Source organism: Sorex fumeus, unplaced genomic scaffold (assembly GCF_029834395.1).
Source record: "Sorex fumeus unplaced genomic scaffold, SorFum_2.1 ptg000002l, whole genome shotgun sequence".
In the NCBI taxonomy this organism is placed as follows: domain Eukaryota; kingdom Metazoa; phylum Chordata; class Mammalia; order Eulipotyphla; family Soricidae; genus Sorex; species Sorex fumeus.
The window spans coordinates 81,940,597-81,968,162 of NW_026606059.1; the positions used below are offsets into that span (position 1 = coordinate 81,940,597).

General features: G+C 44.2%; 1 protein-coding gene across 3 annotated transcripts in view; it reads left to right on the forward strand.

Annotated features, from left to right (window-relative positions):
• The first annotated feature begins 20,671 nt into the window (after positions 1-20,671).
• Positions 20,672-27,566, forward strand: part of LOC130045885 (mitochondrial S-adenosylmethionine carrier protein) — a 139,011-nt gene continuing 132,116 nt past the window's right edge. For all 3 annotated transcript variants that reach the window (XM_056138793.1, XM_056138868.1, XM_056138952.1), the window contains exon 1: positions 20,672-20,804. In XM_056138793.1, coding sequence (XP_055994768.1) covers positions 20,772-20,804 — 33 coding nt within the window. In that variant the 5' untranslated portion in view covers positions 20,672-20,771. The remainder of the gene's footprint in view (positions 20,805-27,566) is intronic.

A 27,566-nucleotide genomic window follows, 5' to 3' on the forward strand; every position in this document is an offset into this window, starting at 1 on the left:
AATATTGAATGACTGAAATCTAAGCATGAAAGCTTTGCAACTGTATATCTCAAGGTGATTCAATTTATATACATATATAATGTTATATATGTTATATCTGATATAAAATATAATATTATATATCAATATATAATACATTTTAAACTATTATACCACAGTATCACTATATCACTTTACTCCCATTGTTCATTGATTTTCCTTGAGCTCACACCACTAACGTCTTACAACAAATTGTGAGACTTGTTGTTACTGCTTTTGGCATATCAAATATGTCACAGGTAGCTTGCCAGGCTTTTTCCATGCAGGCGAGATACTCTTGGTAGCTTGGCGGGCTCTCCAAGATAGTGGAGATAGTGGAGATCTCCAGATAGTGGAGAATCAAACCCGGGTGGCCACGTGCAAAGCAAATGTCCTACCCGCTGTGCTATTGCTTGTATTATATATAATATAAGCTATTATTATATAAAAGGTAAAGGTAAAGGCCCTCCCATTGATCATCGATTTGCTCGAGTGGGCCCAGTAACGTCTCCATTGGAGACTTTGTTGTTACTGTGTTTGGCATATTGAATACTCTTGGTAGCTTGCCGGGCTCTCCGAGAGGCGTGGAGGAATTGAACTCGGGTCGGCCATGTTGGCTGCTTGTAAGGCGAACGCCCTACCCGCAATGCTATTATTATATATAATATAATATTTAATAGGGCTGGAGCGATAGCACAGCGATAGGGCATTTGCCTTGCACGCAGCCAACATGGCCAACCCGAGTTTGATTCCTCCGTCCCTCTCAGAGAGCCCGGCAAGTTACTGAGAGTATCTCGCCCGCACGGCAGAGCCTGGCAAGCTACCCGTGATGTATCCGATATGCCAAACACAGAAACAACAAAGTCTCCAAAGGAGACGTTTCTGGGCCGGCTCGAGCAAATCGATGAACAACGGGAGGACAGTGAGAGTGACAATATTTAATTATAAAAGTTAACATTATATATATTTATGAATTATAGAATGTCAGAACCAGATGGGCCCTTACAGTTTATCTGAATAAACAATTAGAGGGAGCAGGAGGAGACTTAACATTATATAATCAATATAATGTTAATTTTAGGGGTCCAGAGAAATAGTACTGTGGCAAAGGTAGGGTTTTCTTGTATGTAGCAAACCTGGGTTTGATCCTCGCATTCAATATGGTGTCCCCAACCCCCACCAATAGTGGCCCCTGAACAGAGAGCCATCAGAAAGCCCTTAGTGCTGCTAGTTGTGGCCCCCAAAGAAACACTGAGAGTAGAAATGGAGAGTCTCATTCTCTGCAATTGGGACCCCATCCTCCATTTCCTGCTTCCATATAACCTCCTAACTCCCAGGATTCTGAAACTATCAAAGAGAAAATATTTCCAGAGTGTTTTTTCTTTTTTTGACAGTAATGTCTTCATGTGTCTTCACCCTTGATCATGTGGTTTAGAAACACAAACTCCCCACACCAGTGAGGCTGCTGCATATCATGAAGAATAAAAACAACCCATGTTGGCATGAGTGAGGATAAAAGTAATCTTTATCCACTGTTGGTGGGAATGTCAACTGGGTTAAACCTTTTTGGAAAACAATATAGACACTCCTCAAAAAACCTGAGAGTTGAGTTTCATATATACCAACATTTCCCATTAAAGACATCTACCCCAATGGCCCCAAATACATTCTGAAAAGACAATTGCACCCTTGTGTTCATTGCAGCATTTTTCACAGTAGCCAATATCTGGAAACAACAGAAATGTCCAGGAGTAGATGACTAAATAAAGAAACTATGGGGCATATACACAATGAAATGCTGTTTGGTGATAGGAAGAGCCGAAAACATGCAATTTGCTGCTACATGATGGAAGTAGGGGGTATCCTGCTGACTGAAGTTAGCCAGGAGACAGACAGATACAAAATGATCTATCTCATGCAAAATACAGAGAATCATAATAAGAACAAAATAAGTGAAAAAAGGCAACAGGACTACAGGAAACCTGGGAACAGGACTACAGAACTGAGTTTACCATTGCAGGAGACCTGAGAGTGAGGGCGACCTTGGGGGACTATGAGACAAAGATGGGGGAAGCAGATGGAGATGAAAACACAGTAAAACCCCACCACTAACAATATTTTAAATACTGGTGACTATTTTTTTTATTTTAAAGGAACACATATTGAATTAAAAGCAAGAACTCATACTGAGAGAAAAGCAAAAGAGTGTCACAGATTCCTGAAAAGGGTACTTAATAGAGACTTTATCTCTAGAGTCAGTACACATATATTCAAATCAGAATGCTCATTTTGGGATTGCTAAATAAAAATGAGAATATAGTAGATCTGTGTAAGTATTTGTTAGGTTAAGAAAAAGTTACCTTTTATTTTTGGTATTTACTAGACATTAGGAGAGACCTTGCTTTTTGACCAAGTTTCAGTTATAAACAATTATTGTTCCATTTTCTTTCCCAAAGCCTAACAAGAATCAAATCTTTCATTTTTTTCCACTGGTTGGCCATAAACTCTATAAAGCCAGCAACATTTAACTCAAGGAGTTGCTTTAATCACTCAATAGAAACTTTATGTCTGAAACACTTCTGATATGGGTCTACTCAAGTTGCAGCCTGGGTTCTAAGTAAGCAGTGGACAAGATTGCAGATGACCCGCTCTGAGTAATCAGTGGAAGCCATCCATGAGCACAGTAATTCAGAAAGGGAAGATAAAGCGGATCCAGGGCAGGAAATCACGGGCAGTTCATGAGAATCAGATGCAATGGAACCCAGATCACAGTGCCCGTCCTGATCTCTGGGCAGAGGGAATTCCATCCACGAACGGAGCAGATTTGATTTTATACAGCACTTTCATACCCCTAAAGAATCCCAGACAGATTTCAAAAGATTTTCTCTGCTTCCTGGTAGCTCAGTGATGTCGAAGACAACCAGTGGCAATGTGTTGTTACCCAGTCTCAGAATATGCCAAAAAGGAAGGTGTGAGTTAAGCAGGCATTTCAGGAGAAACTGACCAGGTAGGAAAAACAGATTATTTTTCTGTTTATGTTTGTTTACAAGATAGGGACCATATGTTTACAAGATAGGGATTCCAAAGCACCCTATTGCTGCCACAGCAGGTAGGGTGTTTGCTTTGCACGGAGCCGATCTGAGTTCGATTCCTCTGCCCCTCTTAGAGAGCCCAGCAAGCTACCGAGAGTATCTCGCCTGCACTGCAAAGCCTGGCAAGCTACCCGTGACGTGTTCGACCTGCCAAGAACAGTCACAAAAAGTCTCACTATTTCTTGTGAGATAGTACTGGTGTCCACTCGAGCAAATTGATGAACAATGAAAGGACAGTGCTACCCTTAATTGGGACTGAATAAATAGTACAGGGGATAGCTGCTTGCCTTGAATACGGCACATCTAGGTTCAATCCCTGTCCCTCAGATGGTCCGTCATGCCCCACCTGAGTGATCCCTGAGCACAGAACTAGGGGTAATCCCTGAGCATCACTGGCTGTGGCCCCAAAGCAAACAAAAACTACCCTTTCTTATATGTAATATATTCTGGTTTTATCTATTCTACTTCACTTTAAAACACTGATCAACTACCCAATACGTCAATTTGAAGACTTGTTCATGTGTAGGATATAAAGTGTTGAAATTCATTCACTGAAAGATAGAGAGACTCTGATAACAGACACTTCAATTCTACCTGAGCATATGGCCCTGGGATATTACCTTTTAGGGCACAAGTCTCCAGGGATTCTTCCAGTTTTAACTTGCAGAGATTTTTATGGATGACACTTGTCACTTGCAAATAGCTAAAGCAAAAATAGGCTGGCACCATGCTAATCATGTGCTGAGACTATTTCCAAATTCCTATTTTGATTCACAGCTAGGGTGAATGGGAAGGAGAAAGTTCTTTTCTTCCATAACTAAATGTAGCTGTGAATCAATCATGACCTAGTCAGAGCTGTGGGGATTGCTTGACCTGCCATGCACCCGAACTTACTGGTCCAATGATGGACTAGTCCTGGGGTCAATGGTGGCAACACTGCTGACTCCAGGGACTGGGTGATGCCATCTTAACCCATATGGTCTCCATCTCTGAGTTCTGCTTTCCTCTTTCCGGACTTCATTCTTAGCGGTTCCAGAGAGAAGCCCTCCTTACCCCCAGGCAGTGTAATGGGCCAAAGCAACCAAACTTCTGGACTTGTGAATGATGCTATGTCACAAAGGAGAATGAAGTACCATTCTAAAAGGAATAAGTATTTTCATTTTTTTGTTTGGGGGCCAGGCCTGGTAGTGCTCAGGGATTGCTCCTGGTGGGGCATGAGGGGACATTATGAGGAGCCCGGGATGGAACTCATGTTGGCCAAGCACCCTCCCCACTGTACTATCTCTCCAGGCACTGGAGCAAGTAGTTAAGTACAAAATTTGAAAAGTGACCACTATGGATTTCTCTCCTGCCCTATAGCCAAGATAGATCTCTCAGGAAATCTTTTTATCGAGAGGCTCGTTGGGGATACACCCACGATACAGGGGGCACTCTCTGTCCAGTGATGGGAGGAAGGTAGCTCCTGGCAGTGCTCACGTGGTTCCAGGAATCTACCCAGTGTCTGTAGCACGCAAGGCATGTCTTCCTTCATCTCTGGGCTACATATCCATTCCCTTCTCATCCCTAGCCTTCAAGTGCCCACTGAGCGCTGACTTTCTATCACTACGCTGAGAGACTATTTTTCGTACAGCAAAATCTTGACATATTTCATCTCCAATTGCTTCTAAAACTAAGACACCGTGAAAGGGGTTCTTTTTGCTTTTAGATGGGAAAGTTAATATGTAGTGATTTCTGGTCATAAGTCTATGAAGTAAAAACCCTCTTTAGGCCTTTTGGAAATCATCTCTCCAACAATATGTTTATGTGTTGCCTCAATGTCTATTGGTCTCCCTGATTGTGCTGCTGAGACTTTTGCAAACAAGGCTTTTGCAAACAATGCTTCCAACTGCGGGTCACCTCGGATTAACCAATGGAATATTGTATGCTAAACTGATCGGTTGAACTGCTGCAATTACTAGTACTTATGCTGAAGAGGACATATGGCAAAGCATGCATGCATATACAGGTGTGCACAAACACACACACTAACATAATTTTGATTCAATTCTGACAAAAATGAAGGAAGTATATGAGAAAGATGACGTAAGCAGGATTATTTTCTTCTGTGTTTTGCTGATCACGTTTGTCTTCTGGTAAACAAGGCCAACAAATTGTGGTTTTCACTCTGCAAATATTATTGCTATCTACTTGAGGTGATTAACTTGCTGAAACAGAAAATAAGGAAAAACAGGTAACTGGGGAGTAACGTGACTCTTCCTTTTGGTTTATGTCTTTCTCATACTATTATCAGTGCCAGAATTTGGGGTTTTCTTTGTTTTGCTTAATTTTTGTTTTCATTTTGCTTGCGTGTGTGTGTGTGTGTGTGTGTGTGTGTGTGTGTGTGTGTTATGATTTCCCAGAGTATAGCTTTGTTCAAATTGGGGGGGAAAAGGCAGCCTTGTTATAATGCCTTGTTACATTTATCACCTTTACTAAATTGACAGTTTTCCTTAGTTAAACACTATTTTGCCTTGACAAAATACAGTGTTTATGACTTTATGAGTATCACATATTGACCAATAAAACTCGTTCTTTTCCCACTACCTAGAATATTTCCCCTTCACTTTCCCTGAACTTTTTCTGCTTTTTTTTTAATTATTAGGCTTTTTTGCTTAAATATCAGAACATGTTCATTTAAAATTAAACAAAGTTATCAGACAACCAATCAATTCAATTTCTGGGAATTTTAGAGAAATGAAGACCCAAGTTTAATGAATGGTCATAACAATATTGATATATATCAACCCTTTAGTTGTTATAAATATGTATATATATTTTGTTGTTATAAATATATAATTTTTAATGAAAAAATTCATATATTTGTCAACTGAAAACTAGGTAAGCACAATGTTAGATACTCATACAGTGTAATACTATTCAACCATAAAAAGGAGGGAACGTAGTGTTTGTTGCTACAATGAGCAACTAGAAAACCTTATGCTGTATAAAGAAAGTCAGAATAAAAGACTACCTGTTGTGTGATTCCATTATATGTAAAATGTCCAGACAAAGCATGGTTTGTGGGGAGAATGAGAGTAGATTAGTAATGACCTGTAATTAGTGGTTGAAATCAAATTAAGGCTAATGCCCTACTGCTGTGCTATCGCTCCAGCCCCCCAAACACATTAAAGAGTTGTGAGATCAAGCCTTTCTCAGGCCCAAGATTTAATGAGTTTGTTATATTTCCTCATCAGACTTCAAATACCTGACTTGGGTACATTGTGAAATCCAATCTCAGCTGTGCCATTTACTAGCACAATCCTCAGTAAATTACTTTCCTTCTTTAAATGCGTTTTAAGAAAGTGGAAGCACCATAACTTATAGTAGTGTTGATATCAATGCTTTGGGCATATATAATTTCCATGCACCCCACCTACTAGCAGTCGTGGCACTATTCTAGTGGCACTAGTCATGTCTCAGCACCCATCCTGCCCCTAATTTGCATACTCAGTTCCACTGCCAGATTCTCGAGGTTTGTTTTCATTGGTCATTGTCTATTCCTTTGCTCTATTTCTTTACATTCCATTCAGTGAGGTAATTTAGTATTTGTCTCTCACTTCACTCAGCCAAAGTCCAGTTCCATTCAAGTTACAGCAAAGGAAATATTTCTTTGAATAATATTCCATTGTGTGTATATATATACAACGTTCTCTTTATCTCCTCATCTTTTGTGGGGTATTGGGTTGCTTTCCATAGAAGCTGAATCAAATATCAGTCCCAACAGCAGTGAATAAGGGTTCCTCTTTCACTGCATCCCAGCCAGCATTGATTGTTATCAGCGTTTTTGATACAGGCTGGAATGACATTACTTTGTCAGTTTTTAATTTACATTTTCCTGATAATCAGTGATGATAAACACTTTTTCATATACCTATTGGCTTTCTGGGCTGGAGCGATAGCACAGCCGGTAGGGCGTTTACCTTGCATGTGGCTGATCCGAGTTTGATTCCTCTGCCCCTCTCGGAGAGCCTGGCAAGCTACTGAGAGTATCTCGCCCAGATGCAAAGCCTAGCAAGCTACCCGTGATGAATTCGATGTGCCAGAAACAGTAACAAGTCCTCACAATTTGTTGTGAAAAGTTACTGGCGCACGCTGGAGCAAATACAACCCTCAAACTCCCTCCCTACCAGTACCTGCTGATAGTATTACTAATTTGGGGGCGGGGGAAGGCTTGTTTGGGGCCACATCTGACCATGCTCAGGACTGACTCCAGGCTCTGCGCCCAGGGATCACAACTGGCGGGGCTCAGGGCACCCGCGCTGCCAGCAGGTGGCGCTGCCGAGTGCGCGCAGGCCGAAAATGCTGGGACCTGCCCGCCGCCCGCTTTCTCCCAGCACCCGTGCAGTTTCTTGGAGCCACCGGGGAGGGGGTGGCTAGGGGGATGCGAGTCGAAATCAGATCGCGAGCAGCGTCGCTAGTGTTTGGAATAAAGGCGGGTGCAGTCGTTGTCCTATTAACCGCGTCCTCGCCGGGCCGCCGCGCCAGGTGCTCGGAGGCTGCAGAAGGCTCCGGGGTCCACCCAGCGGCCTCTCGGCGACCGCCCGCCAGCGCCGAGACCCCCGATGGTAGGTTGGGGGCGGGGGGCTTTCCCCCAAAGGTCGGTCGGTTGCATCGTGCAGGGCCCGGAGCTTCCGTCCGCACTTTGCCAAGAGTGGCCGTGGCGCCAGCGCCAGCCCCCAGCACGCTCTCGGGGGGCACGGGGGTGGGGGGGCGCCTAGGAACGGAAGGAAGAGGGTCACCTGCAAAGGCTGCGGGAGGTAGCCAACTTGCTCTAGGAAGGGCAGTGGCGCTGGGTGGGCAGAGATCGTGCAGTTCTCCCCCTCCGCCTCTAGGGGGATGGTAGAGAGGGTCGCGACCCCCTGGTGGTCCACGGGGTCCTGGCTGCTGGCCCCGGTTGAGTAAGGGGAGGCCAGTGCCCACCCGGCTGGATCTGATGTGGAGCTGAAGAGCTGCCTGGGTCGGAGGTCTCCGAGAGCTTCCTTAGTTGTTTAGAACGCCACGCGTTTTGCTTTGAGGCTGAGGACAGGGAACTCGCAGCTGTACATTACAAGGACGATATTCAGATCCCCTTTGAGGTAAATGACACGCATCCCTGGTTGTGTTCATCTCGATCTGCTTTAAGAAGCGCTCAGGAGTGTCTCTGAACTTGAGCTTCTTTGCGCAACTTTTTGTTTGCTTTTTTCGTTCTGGTTCTGTATAATTACACTGAAACATAAGATTTATTTGACCACACAGCCTCAGAAAGTTAGAATCAGGCTCGTGTGATACCTTAAAGGACTGGTGTGTGAACTGTACATGCTGGAGGCACGGGCTCAATCCCCAACTCCACATGGTCCCCAGAGCACTGTGAGGAGTGAGGTCAACCCTCCCGCCCACCTCCCCTCTGCACTGCTGCTAACTCTTCATCCTTAGGATGTGCTCCTCTCCCCCATCAAAAAAAGGAAAAATAAAAGGAAGAAGGGGAGGGAAGGAAGGAAAACTCACATTTATTTCTACTGCATTTTCCTCCTGTTGGAACAAGAGAGATTCAAATCTCCTGTCTTCTGTTCTGCAGGTCCTCATCACTACACCTACACAGCTTCAGGGGTCAAGGAGATACTTTAGAGGTTTAATTTCTGCCGCTTGCACTAGGAGAATAAGAGATCTTTTTGGCCTTTTTCCAAAAATAAAAATTATGATCAGAAATTTGCCATTTCCAGCAAGACCCTAATGCTTCACTCCCTCCAGCTGGGATCCTCAGGCTGTCACACTCACGTTGCTCCTCCCTCCCTTTGGGGAGTCTCGGTTCTTCATACCATTGAAAGATATTGATTATCTGTTCTACCAATGACACTGTTCCCTTTCGTTTTGTCCTGGTGGCCTGACGTCAGTTTTCAGATAAGAAAAGAGAAAGCTGCTCAGACTTTAAAAATTGTCTTTGGAGTAATGGCTTCTTTGAGCTGGAAGAACTGGCAGCTAGGTAGAGTCATGCCCCGTGAGTAGGACAGGGGAGGGTGAAAGCGTGGGCCCGCAGTACCTACATAAGTACACACACCTGATCCATTTGGAGCATCCCTGGTAAATCACAGCGAACAGGAGAAAAATAAGAAGGCGCCAAGAAAGAGTATGTGTTGGGATCATGCTAGACCATGCAATATGTTCAGTGGAAAGAAAGGGAGGGATGAGAGGTGGCGGGGAGGGAGGTGAGAGAAGAATTCTGAAAGAGCAAATTCCACTAGAAAGCACAGAACTGGAGTCAGGGGACCTTCATTTGAACCCTGGTTTTTTGCTTGATGGATTCATTCGATTTATTAGAAATCTGAGCTCAGGCAAGCTTCTTGGCCCTCTGAACTGGGGTTTCCTCTCTCCTCAAGTGGGTGCTAGATTTCTTTCCCAACCAACTTCATTTGACTGCTATTAACACTACTGTCACTGTCCCTGTCCTCCCAGTGTTCATTGATTTGCTTGAGCGGGCCCAGTAACGTCTCCATCATGACACTTTGTTGTTACTGTGTCTGGCATATCGAATACGTCACGGGGAGCTTGCCAGGCTTTGCCGTGAAGGCGAGATACTCTCAGTAGCTTACCGGGCTCTCCACGAGGGACGGGGGAATCGAACTCGGGTCAGCCATGTTGGCTGCATGCAAGGCAAAGCCCGACCCGCTGTGCTATCGCTCCAGCCAACTATGAACACCAAGGGAAATAATGGTTACAGAAGAGCTCTGTAAACTGGAAGGCTATAACAAAAGAGGCTCTCAGCATCATCAGACCCGGCTTTCAGCACAATGCTATTCGCCAGCCACCATGACATGCTCTGTGCACAGGAAAGCATTTCACATCACACCAGTATTACAGGTAGAGGAAACTCTTACTCCTCCTCTACAGATGAAGAAACATACAGAGAAACTGCAATTCACAGGAGGTCACACACATATTAAATAGTATTTTGGGATTTGAACATCCCGCCTCTGTGGCAGGGCATTCCCTTTTGTTCTCTCTCTCCTTTTGGGTGTTGTGGTTTGTAGAAATTAAATGGCCAAAAGCTAGTTATGTGGGAGTCACGCCCACAAACCACTTCCTGTTCAGCTATACAAGTTCATTTATCGGCCACTCTTAAGGATCCATCAATAAATCTCGAAAGAGATCAAAATCAGGCACTAACATAATTTAAGTGCATTTATGGCCATGATTCAGAGGCTCACAAATGGATCTCAAAAGAGAGCAGCACGCTGCAGAGATGCCTTCAAACCCCAAATATTCAAGACATTTTAGAATTCCAGGAGAACTCAACCGGTTTTGCAGCTGCACAACATCTCCTACTCTTCATAACAAGTAATACAAAATCAATTATTGACCACCTGCCTAAGGTGCAAGCTTGGGTGTTAGTGGGAAAATTTGACGTAATGGTGGTGGGATTGGTGTTGAAATGCTGAATGTAAATAATTACTGTGAGCAGCTTTTGAAAATAAATTTTTTTAAAAATTAAAAAATAGTACATGTACATGAAGGTGTGGAAGAAATGATTGGTGTTCATTTTTACAGATAATCGACATTTGATTATCTGTAAAATAATTTGATTTTTCATTACTGATGATTGTTCATTACTGGTAGCTAAGTCAGGTGGGTTAGCAGAAGGTGTGTCTGACCTTTCCGAAAAGATCAACAAGCACCTCCAGGCTCTGATGCAGCGCGCAAGATCGAAGAGGGTCATGGATGACTTCAACGCCAAGAGCAGGCGTGACGTCATCACGTACCTGGACGGCTGTCCAAGCTCACCTTGACCCACGAACACCTCGATGTGCGCGAGGTGAGACTCAAGCACCAGAGCGCCAAGAGCTTAAAACAGCTGCTGTTTTGCTTCAATGGCACTGCCAACTTCCACAGTTTCACCTCCAGATGGGCCTCTAGAGCCCAGCGCCAGGCTTTCCATCCTGGACGTGTTTCGTGAGGAGCCCTTCGTGCACCAGGGCCATGTAGTTCGCCAGGAGGAAGGTGAAGGGACCGACTTTCAAGATGCACCTGTTGCGGAAGACAGTGGGCCTGGGGGTGGCTTCCTGGAGCACAACTGGGATGAGGTGCGGGTGGATGTGCTCACGGTGCCCGGGCTGGCCTGGTGCTGGTGCAAGGAGTCAAGGTGTTTCTGCTTGAGCTTCTACTAGAATTTCAGTATGAAGGAATTAGGAGGTTGCCCTGTCCAGAGACTTCAGGATGTATGACTTGGGCCAATGACGTGACATAGAGGTGGATAGGAGTTGGGCATGGCTGTTGGGGCTTCTGGAAGTTCTGGGGGTAGTGGGTGGCTATTCACCTCAACTCTGAAAAAGCCCAGGCTAGAACCCCGGAGTTCTAGCCCAGAGACCAGGGTACCTGAAAACATTCTGTTTGAGGATTCTGCAGACAGTATTCTTTTATTTTTCCTTTTAAAAATTTTTTTATTTTAATGAATCATCATGAGATACATATACAGACTTACAGATTTTCATGATTTCATTCCAGTCAAACAATGTTCAATTACCCACCCCTCACCAGTGCCCATTCCCCACCCCCAATGTTCCAGGTCTCCCTCCCCCACCCCCACCCCTTTCTACCTCCTGATTCTGGTGCAGACACAATCCCTCTTACTCTCTCTGTCCTTTGGGGTGTTATGGTTTGCACTACAGGTAACCAGCAGCCATCATGTTTGGTCCATAGTCTACTTTCAAGATGCATCTACTTTTCCGAGCTACCCATCCAAACATCATTTATTAAGTGCTCCTTCTTCATCCCAGCTCCCTCTTCCCCCAGTGCATGAGATCAGCTATCAAGCCATGGGGCGGTACTACTGATCCTTATTTTAACTGTCCTTGGGTGTCAGTCTCTTATTATGCTACTTTATATTCCACAAGGGCTGGAGCGATAGCACCACAGGTAGAGAGTTTGCCTTGCACGCAGCCATGAGTTCGATTCCTCCACCCCTCTCAGAGAGTCCGGCAAGTTACTCGAGAGTATCTCGCCAGCACGGCTAAGCCTGGTAAGCTACCCATGATGTATTCGATATGTCAAACACAGTAACAAGTCTCACAATGTTACTGTGCCCCCTCGAGCAAAATCGATGAACAACTGGAGGACAGTGACAGGGACAGTGACAGTGATATTCCACAAATGAGTGCAATACTTTTATGTCTGTTCCTCTCTTTCTGACTCATTTCACTTCACATGATACTCTCCATGTTGATCCACTTATTTCATGACTTCATTTTTTTCTCAAAACTGCATAGTATTCCATTGTGTAGATATATCAAAGTTTCTTTCTCAGGCACTCCGGGATTTCCCAGATTCAAGCTATTATAAATAGTGCTGTAATAAACAACCAAGTGCCTATGTCATTTCTACTGTACTTTTTTGCATCTCTGGGATATATTCCCAGAAGTGGTATTGCTGGGTCAAATGGGAGCTTGATTTCTAATTTTTTGAGAAACGTCCATATTGTTTTCCAAAGAGTTTGGACCAGACCGGCATTCCCACCAGCAGTGAAGTGGAGTTCCTTTCTCCCCACATCCACACCAACACCAGTTTTTTTTTTTTGTTCTTTTGGATGTGTGCCAGTCTCTGTGGTATGAGATGCTGTCTTAGTTGTTTTGATGTGCATCTCCCTGATTATTCAGATTTCTTGAGAAAGTTTCTGTTCATCTCATCTTCCCATTTCCTGATGAGATTGGATGTTTTCTTCTTGTAGAGTTCAAACAGTGACTTGTATGTCCTTGATATTAACCCCTTATACAAGGGTCACAGGCACTTTCTTATCCTGTACACTGTCTTTGTGTTCTGATCACTGTTTCTTTTGAGGTACAGAAACTTCTTAGTTTAAGACGGTTCCATTTTTTTCATCATTTCGTCCCTGAAGATACCTTTGGCTTCAATGTAATAGAGGGTTTTGCTGGACTTTTCTTCAAAGTACCTTATGGATTCTGGTCTGATGTTGAGGTCTGTAATCCATTTTGATCTGACTTTTGTGCATGGTGTTAGGTAGAGTTCTGAGCCCATTATTTTGCATGTAGCTGTCTAGCTTTGTAGGCACCATTTGATAAAGAGACTTTCCTTGCTCCACTTCACATCTCTTGCTTCCTTATCAAAGATTATATGCTTGTATATTTGAGGGTATGTGTAAGGATGTTCAACCCTATTCCACTGGTCTGCAGGTCTGTTTTTGTTCCAGTACCATGCCGTCTTAATTCTTACTGTCTTAAATTTACCATGCTGTCTTAATTATTATGGCTTTATAGTACAATTTGCTGTACTATGGGGAGAACGTGATGTCCCCCATCTTCTTTTTTCCCAAGAATTGCTTTAGCTATTTGTTTCCAATTGTCAAAAAATAAGAGAGGTATAGTTTCCTGGGGAAAAGCATGCCCTGAAATTTTTAATAGCATTACAGACTCCTGAGCTTGGTCTCCAGGACTCTCAGAAACTGACTGATCCTTCTTAAATGCACAATAAATCTGTTACAGAACTAAAGAATTAAAGAAGCAATGGTGACACCTGGGTTTTTCTAGCCTCTCCCTCCTTTCCTTACACTTTCCTTCTTTCTTTCATTTCAACAATTGTGCCCATACTGTGTGTCTTACACGGAAGCCCAGTAATTATCTTGCTAGTTCTGTTCCTGACTTCATTTTATAGCCTGTGGTTGAGACAGATGTTAGAGAGAGGAACATACAAATGGCGATTTATAAATGGAGATAACAATTGGGGGTGGGGAGTTGCTACAGAAGGAAAATGGGGACTCAGTTGATATGAAGAGGTGGGTACTCTGAGGAAGCACTTCAGGAGGGTCATGTAAGAAGGAGTGTGGTAGTAGGCTTATGCCAGGCTGTGAAACACACAGGATGGATAAGATGGGTTTGTGTGAGGGACCTAAAAGTGGAGCATTGCTCAAATTTCAATAACAAAGAAAGATCACCTGGTGGGTGATGGGGTAGAAGCAGCGGACATGGACCAGATCACTCAGGCTCAAGGTAAAAATAGAAAATAGCTGCTAATTTTTACAAAAGGCCTCCAAATGGAAAAGAATAAAGATACTGAACTATACTGTAGAACACATGACCCTATAGGTGGTACACAGTCTCTGTAATAATTTGGAGGATGTGATCATTTCACAATATCAGCATTGAATCAGAAGACTGATGAAACAGAGGGACAAGCTGACCATTTTTTTCTTGGCTTTAAATTTAATTTTAGTTTTATAAAGTAGTTCACAATATTTGATTGTAGGATAACACTGTTTTGTCCTCCCCCAGGTAGCTTAGGTTTACTGGGTCACACCCATCCCAGTGTTCCCAGGTCACTCCCATTCTTTTGTTTATTTGTGACTACTTCTCTATGCTCTCTTCCCCAATAAGTTAATCAGCTTATTTCCCTAATCATATTTCATTAATTCGTAAGGTCAGATCTTTCTATGACACTGAACTTGTATTATGAGTTAATATTGCCTTTCTCCTCTCCTTATGTCTTCTGAATAGTTTACCTTAAAGCAATGACCTTGGTATATGGACACAGGAAGACAGTTAATATTATCTTTGTAACTTGGGAGTTGATTGACTCTGAATAATGTTTACTCCTTGGCATCTGCTTTCTTGACTCAGTTGCCCTTAGTTCCTAGCACCCCAAAAGCAGGGGCCCAACGAGGGACTAAATGGACCCAGGGCAAGCTGTGAGCTACTCTGGCATTGAAACGGACCAGGCCAAAGCACCACGATACTCAACTATAAGTTGAGGGCATGATCACGGACAAATACTGTCATGATTCAAAAGTAATGATGAGACTAGGACCCTGCTGGGACTAGGAAGACTAACCTGGCCTGAAGGACTGCAGAATATATAGTGAGATGTCTTCAGGAAGAACCAAACTGTAAGTTTATATCTTTTACTGTGCTCATACAGAATGACATTGCTAGAAATATTAGAAGTAGATTTACTACCACTATTTAAGTATATTACTGGCTGAGGAAAGAACACACCCTTGTTGGTATCCCACCCTTGAACAGATCTCCTAGTAATCTGGAGTAATCTCTTTAGATGAGATTTTATTGTTGAGTTAATCTCCTGGAGAACTACCTTGGGTAGTTCTGTTTGTATTTTTGCATAATGTAAAAGCAGTGTCACAGCTGAGAATAAAGAAATCCTTTCTAGAGGTAAATTATTGTGGTTTAGTTGCTAGTTTGTACTGAGAGTTGACCTCACCCTGTGCAGTTTTTTGTTCTAAACCTCTATAAATAACAGTTGTGTAATGTGTCTCCCTTCTACCTTGTAACAATTGCTTCAACCTACATTATAAATAAAGAACCACTAGGAAAAAAATAATTGTATTGCTGGGAAAATATAAATTAAAACACTGGAATCAGCTGGGGACAGATCAAGACAGTTCTTGTTTTGCCTATGACATGAAAAACTAACATGTTCATTTAGGACACATGCTGGTAGCTCAGAAGAATAGAGGGCATGCCCTTTCAAATGGAGGTCTGGTATATGCCTGAGAGAAGGTAGGTCATAAGTAAAAAGACCAGAGTGCCAAAGAACTCTTGAGAAACTTTGCAATGAAGATGGAACAAAATAACAGCAAGGTATCTATTGATGAGGGGGTGTGGTAAATGGAAATCTAAAGTAAAACCTTTATTCCTAGAAAGTTTTTAAGATCAGTGAACTATTGTAGAACCTTGCGAGACAGCCAGAGCTCTTATTACTGTTTCCCTTCCTTTTGCTCTCTTGCAACTCTGATGTAACACCAAGCTGTGCTCAGGGCTTATTCCTGGCTCCGTGCTCAGAGATCATTCCTGCTTGCGGGACCCTGTGGGTGTCAGGGATCGAGTCCAGGTCAAACATATACAAGACAAGCATTCTTGCCTATTGTACTATCTCCCCAACCTGAGAATGCTTCATATTTTAAATGTGAAATATAGAGAATGTGTTCTTCGTCCTGTCAAGAAAAAGTGTCTTGCTAATTGTGGTAAAATTGCCATAACATTAAAACAAGCACTTTCACCATCTAGGATTCCTAGCATTAAAAACATTCACATTGTTGTACAACTGTCATTATGCGCCATCCTCAGAATGGTCTCAGCTCTCACTTGTACTCTATACTCAATCAACACCTCTCCCTCCTCCAGCCTTTGGTAGCACCATTCTACTCTGACAAGGTGAGCATATTATAAACATAATCATGTGGGACTTGTCCTTTTGTGACAGGCTTATTTCACTTTTGCCTAATATCTTCAGGGTTCAGTTTTACTACAAGAAGTAAGAATTTTGCTCCTTTTTTATTTTGGAGGGGCCCATTGTCGCTTTAAAAAATTATTTTCTATTTTTTGGTTTCAAGGCCACACTCAGCTGTATTCAGGGTTTACTCCTGGCTCAGCACTCAGGGATCACCCTGTTGGTGCTGTAGGACCATATGGGGTGCTGGGGAACAATCTCTGGTCAGCAGTGTGTAAGGCAAGCGCCCTACTTGCTGTACTACTGCTATGGCTCTCCTTTTATTGCTTTTAAACACAGTACTATTCTATTGGGCTGTAGCAATAGCACAGCGGGAAGGGCGTTAGCCTTGCATGTGACTGACTCGGGTTCAATTCCTCCATCCCTTTCCAAGAGCCCAGCAAGCTACTGAGAGTATCCCACCCGCACAGCAGAGCCTGGCAAGCTCCCCATGTTGTATTTGATATGCCAAAAACAGTAGCAACAAGTCTCACAATGGAGATGTTACTGGTGCCCGCTCAAACAAATCGATGAACAATGGGAGGACAGTACTACTGTGCTACTATTCTATTATGCTTTCAATATACCTGGTTTTAAAAATCCATTTATTTGCTGATGAACATTTTGGTTGCAGAAAAATTCTCAAAGACAGTTATCTTTCTTTTCTTAATTACCTTGCCTTCCCTCTTTTCCTTCTGCCCCTCTCCCTCCCTCCATTCCCCCTTCTTCACTCCCTACCTCCTAATAGGGCAGAAGTTGACTAAAGGATTTCATCATTGAAACTCTCAAGGAGTAGTACAAATAGAATTTTTTCTTTTTTAAATGTAGGAGTATTGCCATTTATTCAGCCATTGAATAGGCTGATTGAATTGGGCATGAACTCTGCCTTACTTTTTTTTTCTTTTTTATAAATTTATTTATTGAATCACCATGAGAGCAGTTGCAAAGCTTTGGGGTTTAAGTCTCGGTCATACCATGATGAAACACCTGTCCCTTCACCAGTGCCCATTCTACTTGTACTATCTTTATACATAAAGAACCACTAGGAAAAGAAATAATTGTATTGCTGGGAAAAATATAATTAAAACAGGAGTCCAGGTTTGGTTACAATAGCTAAATCATGAGGTGACAGTTTGGATTAAGTTAGAATGCAGACAGGGAAATAGCTGTGTACATAGGGTATAACACAAGATGGTTGCAATTTCTTTTACTCACACAGAGATGTCCAGATTGGGCTATGGTACTATGAGAAGATTTTTATTTATTTGTCTTGGATTTAGCAGTGTTTAGGGGATAGTACAGCACAGTACCCAGTGAACCATGTAATTCTGGGGACTGAGTTTGGGTCTCTCTTAAGGAAAGCATGAGCACCAGTCCTTTGGGTTTTCTCCCTGGCTCAAGACAAGGTACTTACAATTGGTTCAGTCATTCAGTTATGATTTTGAAGGTCTCACCTTGGGTGTTCTGCAGAGAAAGGAGAGAAGAAAGCGTGTCTCCGAAGGATTAGGTAAAGGGTTGGGCATCAAGGATAAATACATTGGACAAGAGGCTGACTTCTTATCTAGGATCTCTGTTTTGTGGAACCATGATGAGATGTTTATAAAGAAAGATTGTTGTTAAGTGTTGGGAAGATGGCATAAAGAACTGGAGTATGGGCTTTGCATGTGGGAGTCCTTGGTTCAATCCCCAGTATAGCATGGTCTCTTGAGCACCATATGCAAAAAAAAAATGTGTGTTCTTGGACTTGCTAAGTCCAGGAATACTTACATGTGGTAAACACAAATTAATGAACTTAACTTGAAGAAAATGAAATTCTTAGTAGGACTTAGTCAAAAGACTAATTTAATGGTGACATATTGGGAAGATCACAACCCCCATTTAGATTTTACCATTATTATATATCACGATCACGATCATCCTGTTGTTCGTTGATTGCCTCGAACAGGTCCCAGTAACGTCTCCTTCATCCTAGCCCTGAGATTTTAAGAAGTGCCATACTCAAGGCTCTTTCAGGGTTAGGAGAATGAGACCCATCATTGTTACTGGTATTTGGCATATTGGTTATGCCACGGGGAGTTTGCCAGACTTTTATATATATTGCAAATATATAGCTTGGTTTGTCCTTGAATATAACAATGGTTAATGGCTGAGAAAGATCTTTTACTATCATCATCATCTGGGTTAGACGTCATGGGGTGAGCTGTAATTATCAATTGTCACTTCAACAGGGGGAGCAATCATAGCAATGGCACTTCAGAGCTATATTTCAATGTGACAGGCATGCCACATTATGGGGACTCAGTGCACAAAACATAAGATTTTAGAATAATTTCTCCACCCAAAATAGTGTTGATCTTTGTTAGAAAATGTAAATTTTAGTTAAGCATCATTACTTATCTGGAAAATCTGTGTGTGTGTGTGTGTGTGTGTGTGTGTGTGTAGAGAGAGAGAGAAAGTGATATATATATATAATCATAGAAGTCTAGTAAACACTTTGCCTTGGGTCAAATATTAAACAAAACCCAATTATGGTAAATAACTGATTCATTCTTTGTAAAGTCTAGGCAGGTTTATATAAATTTGTTCATAGAGAGGGCTAAAAAATTAAGCAATACAAATCATTTGCTGTTGACCTAGCTTTAGTTGAAAGCTTGTCAGATAAAGCTAGGTCAACAACAAATGATTTAATGATCACAAAATCACTGTGGTAGCAATAAATTAGAAATGCCCAGAAGAGCAAAAGGAAAATAGGAAAACATTTTTTTTCAGACCACATTTGGCAGTGGTCAGGGCTTACTCCTGGTTCTGTGCTCAGGGATCACATCTGTGGGTCTCTGGGAATCATACGTGGTGCATGTGGTGCTGAAGATTAAGCCCTGGTTGGCTGTATGCAAGGCAAGAGCTCTACCTGCTGTACTATCTCTGCAGTCCTAGGAAAAATCATTTTTAATGTTCCCAAGGATAAATAGTCATCATATTAAATTTCTCCATGGCTTTTTGTTTTCGTAGTTGTTTTTTGGTTTAGGGGCCACACCTGATGGTGCTCAGGACTTAGTCAGGTTCTATGCTCAGGGACCATAAGTGGAGTAGAGTTGACGGAATGCAAGGCAAATGCCTTTCTCTGGTCTATTCCTGGGGTACCTTAAAGGCATTCCACCATTTTTTATATCACTTTATCTAGAAAAGAATAAAGATTTTAGCAGTGGTATGTAAGATAGATTGAAGAAAGCAAATACAATTTTGTATGCAAGGGCTTTGAAGAAAGATGAAGAGAGCATTAACATATCAGGACTGGTTCTGCTATGTTCTCTGAAATTTGAAATGGAAATGAACATCTTGGAGCATATGGATCTTCAGGAAGATGGTTACGGTGTTTACTTGACAAGTAGATTCTATTAAATGAGGAATCTGTAAGTCATCCATGTACACACACATTATATAAAGTTAGATGGTGCTTGATAAATGTAGGGGCTGGAGCGATTGCACAGCAGTAGGGCATTTGCCTTGCATGCGGCTGCCCGACCGACCAGAGTTCGATTCCTGCATTCCTGCGCCCCTCTCAGAGAGCTGACAAGCTTACAGAGAGTTTCTGGCCCCCGCAGGGCAAAGCCTGGCAAGCTACGCATGACACACTGGATATGCCAAACGCAGTACCAACAAAGTCTCACAATGGAGACGTTACTGGGCCGCTCGAGCAATCAATGCAATGACAGGAGGACAGTGCTACAGTGCTAATGTAATGGCCTTCTACTCTAAGCCTTTTATTAGCCACTTAAAGAGAGCTTCGAAGTGCGCATATTGCTAGCACAGGGACCAGAAAGTAAACTGCAACAAACGTTTGCGGTTTGGCAACGGCCAGTAGGAGTGGAAAAGGCTGGCTTTTGGCGTGAACAAGGAAACTTTTCGAGTGTTTTCTCCACGTCCTTATCTACACGTCTACATCTTTAATCTGACAGTTCTTTGGAAAAATCAAAATACGTGCAGATCAAAATCAAGAGATGAGACCCAAGCAAGCCCGGAGAGGGTAAAGCCCGGCGTCGCCGGGCCGGACCCCAGAGCCGGCGCACGCCTCCGACCCGCGCCAAGCTCCGCCCGGGGGCGCACGTTCAGGGCCACGGACGACTCGTCCGCTCGCGAGATTTCTCCTCACGAGACGGCTCGCCGTTGCCTCGAGACTGGGGAAGCATCGCGAGACTGGCTCCAGCCGCGCTCCGGGCCCCCCGCCGGGCCTTCGCTCCTCCTACTGAGCCCCCGGCAGCCCCGCCCGCTCCGTCGCACGTGGAGTTGGTGTGGGTCGGAGGTCCCGTGACGCGGAAGTGGCCCTGCAGGCTCCGCCCCAAGATGGCGGCGCCCTGTGCTCGGTGCCGCGACCCGCTCGTGCTCGCCCTGCAGCCGTAGGCCGGACGGCGCCCGCGGGCTATGGACCGGCCTGGCCTGACCGCCTCGCTGCTGGTGAGTGCGGGGCGGTGGGCCTCTGTGCCCGATGCCGCCGGAGCTCTTCCTCCCGGTTTTGCGCGCTGGGCTGTCCTGGGGTCACCGGGGGCGGCTGTGGGAGGCAGCCGCTGGGTCTCTCCCGGGACCGCTGGACCTCGGCTCCGTCTCGCAGTTTCTACCCCGAGGAGGTTGCGAGCAGTCTGGGTGCTCCAGGACCTGGTTTTTCGTTTGGTGATGCCCGGAAGGAAAAACAGACCTTTAATCACGTGACCGCCCCCACCCCGCCCCCGAGATTTGGCGTTAGGGAATCATGCGATCCAACAAAAAGTGCTTGCGCAAAGTCGCTCACACCCCCTCTCGTCCAAGACTGAAGTTGTGGTTTTGCTGTATGTACGTGTTTTTTTTTCCTGCCCGGACTGTGACATTCATTCATTGGTTCAGTTTGTATGTGACTGCTTCCGAGTAGTCCAGCCTTCCTGCATAGATGTGCTATGAGGCGATTTGACTGTGATTCCTTCGAGAGCAACAAGAATCAACTCTTGTTAACACCAAAGCCAAAAGAAGCCCCCAGTACAAAAGAAATCATTTAATAAACAGTTCGAAGCCTTTGTTATAACCTAGTTATAACCTACTAGGGCTTACCACATGCAGTAGTGAACAGGTCAGGATCGACAGCCACTATTTCAGTGCATCTGGAATCCAGTGGTGCTGTTCTGGGGGGTAGCTCCAGGGTGGGGTGCAAAGCCCTTGAGTCATCTCGGGAGCTCTCCCCCCCAAACCTCCAGAGGAATGTAATTAAGTTATCAAATGTTGGTTGTTGCAGGTATTTGATATAATTTAATGAATAGGAGATAGACTTGCTTCTTTAGCTCAGTCTGTTGAGAGACAATAGTGAAATATTTTATCCTAACATAGAAGTATGTTAGGGTAAACATTACGGGGCGACTAGTTCAGAGTATTAGTAGAGAAAAGTGGAACCTTAACCAGAAATATGGACTAATGGTTTTAAATCTAGAATTGTTGAAACTTCACTGAGCTAGATTTTAGAGGTACAAATGTTACCATGCTCACTTTTTTTTTTTCTTTTTGGGTCACACCCAGTGATGCACAGGGTTTACTCCTGGTTCACACACTCAGGAATTACTCTTGGCCATGCTTGAAGCACCATATGGGATGCTGGGAATCGAACCCTGGTCAGCCGCATGCAAGGCAAACGCCCCACCCACTGTGCTATCACTCCAGCAGCCCCTCCCTTTTTTTTTTTTTTTTGGTCTAACAGCATTCCTGTCCCAGAAGAAAGGATGTTTCTCTCTCTCTCTCTCTCTCTCTCTCTCCTCTCTTTCTCCCCCTTATATAGCACCCTCTGTAGCACTGTCCTCCCGTTGTTCATTGATTTGCTCGAGTGGGCCCCCGTAACGTCTCCATTGGAGACTTTTGTTGTTACTGTGTTTGGCATATCGAATACATCACAGGTAGCTTGCCAGGCTTTGCCGTGCTGGGGAGATACTCTCAGTAGCTTGCCGGGCTCTCCGAGAGGGGCACAAGAATCGAACTCTGGCCGGCCAAGTCGGCCGTGTGCAAGGCAAACACTCTACCCGCTGTGCTATTGCTCCAGCCCCCCTTATATAGATTTCTCATTTAATCATTTAATTCTGACAAAGTTAAAATCTTATCTTGGTTATCCAATTGAGGGAATTGAGCTACAAAGGGGTTAGGTAAATTAATCAGAACCACACAGGGACATCTATTAAATATTTCTAAGGGTTGTAGAGTAGTGTTACGATCCAGTCAGTGTTACATGGAATTCTGTCCACTTATTAGCTCCTTGCCAATCTCTGAAATAACAGAAGCAGTTGCTAAGAACAGGTGAGTGTAAGAGTTAATAAAAGAATAGTAGGATGTGTGTATGTGTGCACACACACGAGTTAATAAAACAATGGTAGGATGTGTGTGTGTGTGTGTGTGTGTTTACCCAGAGCTCATACGTGCAGAAAGAATAATAATTTAAATTCTTTTTTCCCTGTGTTTGTTTTTGGGCTACATCGAGTTGTACTTAGAGCTTAATCCTGTTTTGTACTCCTGGCGGGGATTGGGGAACCATATTGGGGTGCTGGGGGATGGAACTTGGGTCAGCCATGTGCAAGTTAAGCAGCTTACCTGTTGTACTATCTCTCTGACCCAAGAGTTTAAAAAAAATTTTTTGGGGGGTCACACCTGGCGATGCACAGGGGTTACTACTGTGTGTAAACTCACACAACTTGGGGGCTCGGCACCCACACGGCGGCGGCTCTATCTCTCCCGCCACCCGCGTTCGGTAGTCTCACCCTCCTACCACCCTGGAGAGGTCGATGGCGATGGTCAGGCGGGGGAAGGAACGAAGGCCAGGCTGGTTGGTATTAGTCGTAGTTTATTCTGATTCTTTCTTCTTCTCCCCTTCTCTCTCTCTCTCCCCCCTTTGCCCAATCTACTGTCCCTATATCCCCCTCCAAGAGCAATTCGGGAAGACAATGACATAGGTGTGGTCACAATCAATAGGGGTGGAGATCAACAGGGGTAGAAATCTTAGCCTCAGGGAAGACCGTTCCTAGGACAGATCCTTCCTTAGCAGGAGGACCCACCCTAGAGCAGAATTCCATGGGCGTGCCTCTCCTCTCTTTGACCGACAAGCGTACAAGAATATAATATAAATCATTTTGTATGGATACAGTAAGAAATATCTTAAACTTATAGAATTGCTCTCCTAGGGCCATCTCGATCTCAGACTACGGTGCTCAGGCCAGATAGTCTTTCCCACCCCTAGCAGGATCCTAGTCTTGTCGTTACCTTGGATCATGACAGCATTTGTCCATGATCAAACTCTTAACTTATAGTTAAGAATCGTGGCACTTTGGCCTGGCCCATTTCGCTGCCAGGGTAGCTCACCGCTTGCCCTGGGCCCATTCAGTCCCTCGTCGGGACCCTGCTTTTGGGGTGTTAGGAACTATGGGCAACTGAGGCTTAAGTCGAGAAAGATGCCCAGGAGTGAATAATATTCAAGGCCAATCAAATCCTAAATTACAAAGCATAATGTTAACGGTCTTCCTGTATCTATACAAAAAGGATATTACTTTAAAGTAAACTGTTCATAAGGCATAAGGAGAGGAGAAAGGCAATATTTCACTCATACATATAAAATCATAGATTTCTGGGAAACTGATCTTACAAACTAACAAAGTCTGATTAAGGGGAAAGCTGATTAACTGGGTGGGAGAGCATAGGGAAGACTGTTTACCGATAAACACAATGGAAGTGGAAGTGCTTCAGGAGCACCGTGATGGGTGTAACCAGATTAAACCTAAACTTCTTGAAGGACAAAGCAATGTTACCCAACACTACTGGCTCTTCACTCAGGAGTTACTCCTGGCGGTGCTCAGGGGACCGTGTGAGATGCTGGGAATCGAACCCAGGTCGGCCGCGTGCAAGGCAAACGCCCTACCCGCTGTGCTATCGCACCAGTCCCAAGAGTTTTAAATTTTTATTAAAAAAATAAATTTTTATTAAAGCTTGGATGTGCAAGAAAATGTGATTTTTTTCAATGTATTTCAGAGGGGAAAAAAAAATCAAGATCAATGAGTAGAGTTTCAAGGAAGTTTTATTTTTCTTAACCATTCCTGGCAGTGCCCAGGCAGGATTTGAGGAGATCTTATGGGGTGCTGGGAATTAAATTCAGGTTAGCTGTGTCAAGGCAAGCGCCCTGTGCACTGTACTGTCTCTCTGACCTGGGAAGTTGTATTTCATTGTATGCAAAGGCAAATCATTTTATTCATTTAGCACATGGTTTATCTCCACGTACTTTGCTCTTTGAAAACCTTGATAAAGCCTTATAAACCAAACCCATTATGATGAGTACTATCAAAGAAATGAGTTAAAGAGAATAGAATACTACTACTACTAGATACCTACTTATGAGGGGTGGGGAGGATTTGGACCCAGTGTTGCTCAGGTCTTGTTTACTGCCGACTCTTTGTTCGGTGATCTTCTGGCATGCCAGTACAGTCTCGACATTCCCTTCGTACAGCTTCACAGGGAGTGGAAGGCAGGAGAGTTGATCAAGGGAAGAGACTCCCGGGATGTTTTTATTTTTTGGGTTTTGGGCCACGCCCGGTGGTGCTGATCAGGCCTTAGTCCTGGCCCTTACTCCTGGTCCTGGGGATTCAACAGGGTTCAGTTGCTTGCAAGCAAATACCTTAACCCTCTACACTCTCCAGCCCTTACAACCTACTTTGATTGATTGATCAACCCAGGTTTGATCCCAGCAGTGCTCTGAGAAAGTGTCATTTAAACTGAGACCTAAAAAGATTGGAGGGAACAAGGCATTTCGCTGAACTCCAGGGAAGGTTCAGAGGAATTAGCAAGTGCGAAAACCCTCGGGTGGAAAAAGCTTCAGATATAAGGGGGGTCTGAGGCCTAGTGTGTAGGTGAGTTCAGAGTGAGCGCCGACTGAGGTGTTTTTGTGGGCCAGGGCCAGAAAGATGTCCCTGTGGGTAGGGCTCTTGCCTTGCCTGTGACTGCCCCAGGTTTGATCCCCAACACCTCAGATGGTCCCTGAGTGCAGAGCCAGGAGGCAGCCCTGAGCACAGCTGAGTGTGGCCTCAAGACAAAAACTAGAAAATGAATTTGGATTTTGTTTGAAGCATAATGGAAGCCGTTAAAAGGGTTTATAGAAGTGGTCCAGACATGGAGTGGCCATATGCCAAGGTAAGGGGAGTCTGGGGGAAGTGTGATGCCCCCGAGGAAGTTCTAGCAATGCCTAACCCGTCGTAGGCTAGCAGCACTGCTGGAGTGCTGAGTGCATGCAGGAGAGAGAGAGAGAGAGAGAGAGAGAGAGAGAGAGAGAGAGAGAGAGAGAGAGAGACCGGATTGCTGAGACATGGAGGATTGAGTAAGGTGTTGGCTATGAAGTGCAGTGCCTGGCATGCAGTATACATGTCAGTGTTTCCTTCCAACAGTCGCATGAGGAGTGGAGGCCTGTCGGGTTGATCAAGGGGAGAGTCCCCAGGATGTTTTTGCTTTTGGGTCACACCTAGCGGTCCCCAGGGCTTAAACTCCTGGCTCTGTGCACAGGGGTCACTCCTGGCCGTGTGTCGGGCACCCGATGTTGTGTCCGGGATTGAGCTCTGGTCAGCTGCATGCAAGACAAGGGCCTTATGTGCTGTGCTGTTGCTCCAGCCCCTCTCTTGATGTTGCAGCTGCTACTGTTGTTGTTTTGCCATACCTTGCGGTGCTCAGGAATTACTCCTGGCTCTGCACTCGGGAAATGCTCCTGGCGAGCTCCGGGGACCATATGGGTTGCGGGGATTGAAGGCAGATCAGCCATGTGCAAGGCAAGTGCCCTACCCACTGTACTATCACTATGGCCCCCTCTCTTTAAGCTTTTGAACTTGATGCTGAATTGTTCTTGCCAAGTATTACTGTGTGATAAGTCCCCAAACCAGAAATTTTTGAAACCTCTAAGTTGTGATTACCAGTGAGGGACTTTACAGATTTCATGTATGAACTGATTGTTAGGTTTTATTTTACTTATTTTTTGTTTTTTGGGCCACACCTGGCCGTGCTCAGGACTCCAGACTCTGTATTCAGGGATCACTCTTGGTGGTGTTTGAGGGACCGACCATATACGGTGCTGGGGATCAAATTGAGGTCAGCCTTGTGCAGGGCAAGCACTTTGCCTATTTTACTATCTCTCTGGACGCTACTTACTAGGTTTTCTATGAATTTAGTAGGTGTATGTACTCTTCAATCTTTTGGAAGGTCTTAAAAATATTGGTGTGTCAGACTATAATATAGCAGAATTGGAATAATATATGCAGTAATCATAGCAAAAGTAATAGAGCTTTGGGATAGCTCCTAATGGGGATCGACCATATGGGATGTGAGGTTGGCTGCATGCAAGGGAAGCTCCCTACCCTCTTGACTCTTGTGGGCCCCTAATTCAAGCATTTTTAAGATCAGTGAATCCCTGCCCGATTAAGTGCCTGCTGTGTGCTGGTGCAGGAAACATATAGGAGAACAGACACACAGATGTTAAACAAATAGCCATGTACTCAGTTACAGAGTTAAAATTAAGATTGGTGTATAAGTAACAGAAAAATCTAAATCTAGGCTCCTCCATAAGGAGCCTGTGTATGAAGTCCTAGACATGAGGAACATTAGGTGAGTTGGAGAAAAGGAGAGATGCTAAGAAGGAAGGTGCAATTGCTGGGGGTGGCGGGTGGAGGGATCGGTGGATCTAGAAGTTCCACTTTTTCCCCCATTATCTTTTGAGCTGTGGACATATTTGAAAGGGCTATGGGCTGAGAAATGGCAAGATAAAAATTCTGTTTGAGGAATGTTTATGATTAGATCATAATCGTAAAAAGATCACTACAGGGGGGATGAATAAGCAGGGAAGAAGACACACTGCAGAGAGCAGATGATGCGGTGATCACTCACTGGGCTCCTTTTTTAGAGAACCTGAGAATGTCACGGAGGAATGTTCCCCAGAGAAGCCATGTTAATGTTTTGGGTGGTTGTTAGCTGCTATTTAATTGATTTTCTTCAGGTAAATCAGACAAGGGCTGGAGCGATAGCACAGTGGTAGGGCATTTGCCTTGCGCGCACCCGGCCCGGTTGAGCTGGGTTCGATTCCTCCGCCCCTCTCGGCAAGCTACCGAGAGTATCTCACCCGCATATATTCAATATGCCAAACACAGTAACAACAAGTCTCAAAATGGAGACGTTACTGGGCCCGCTTGAGCAAGT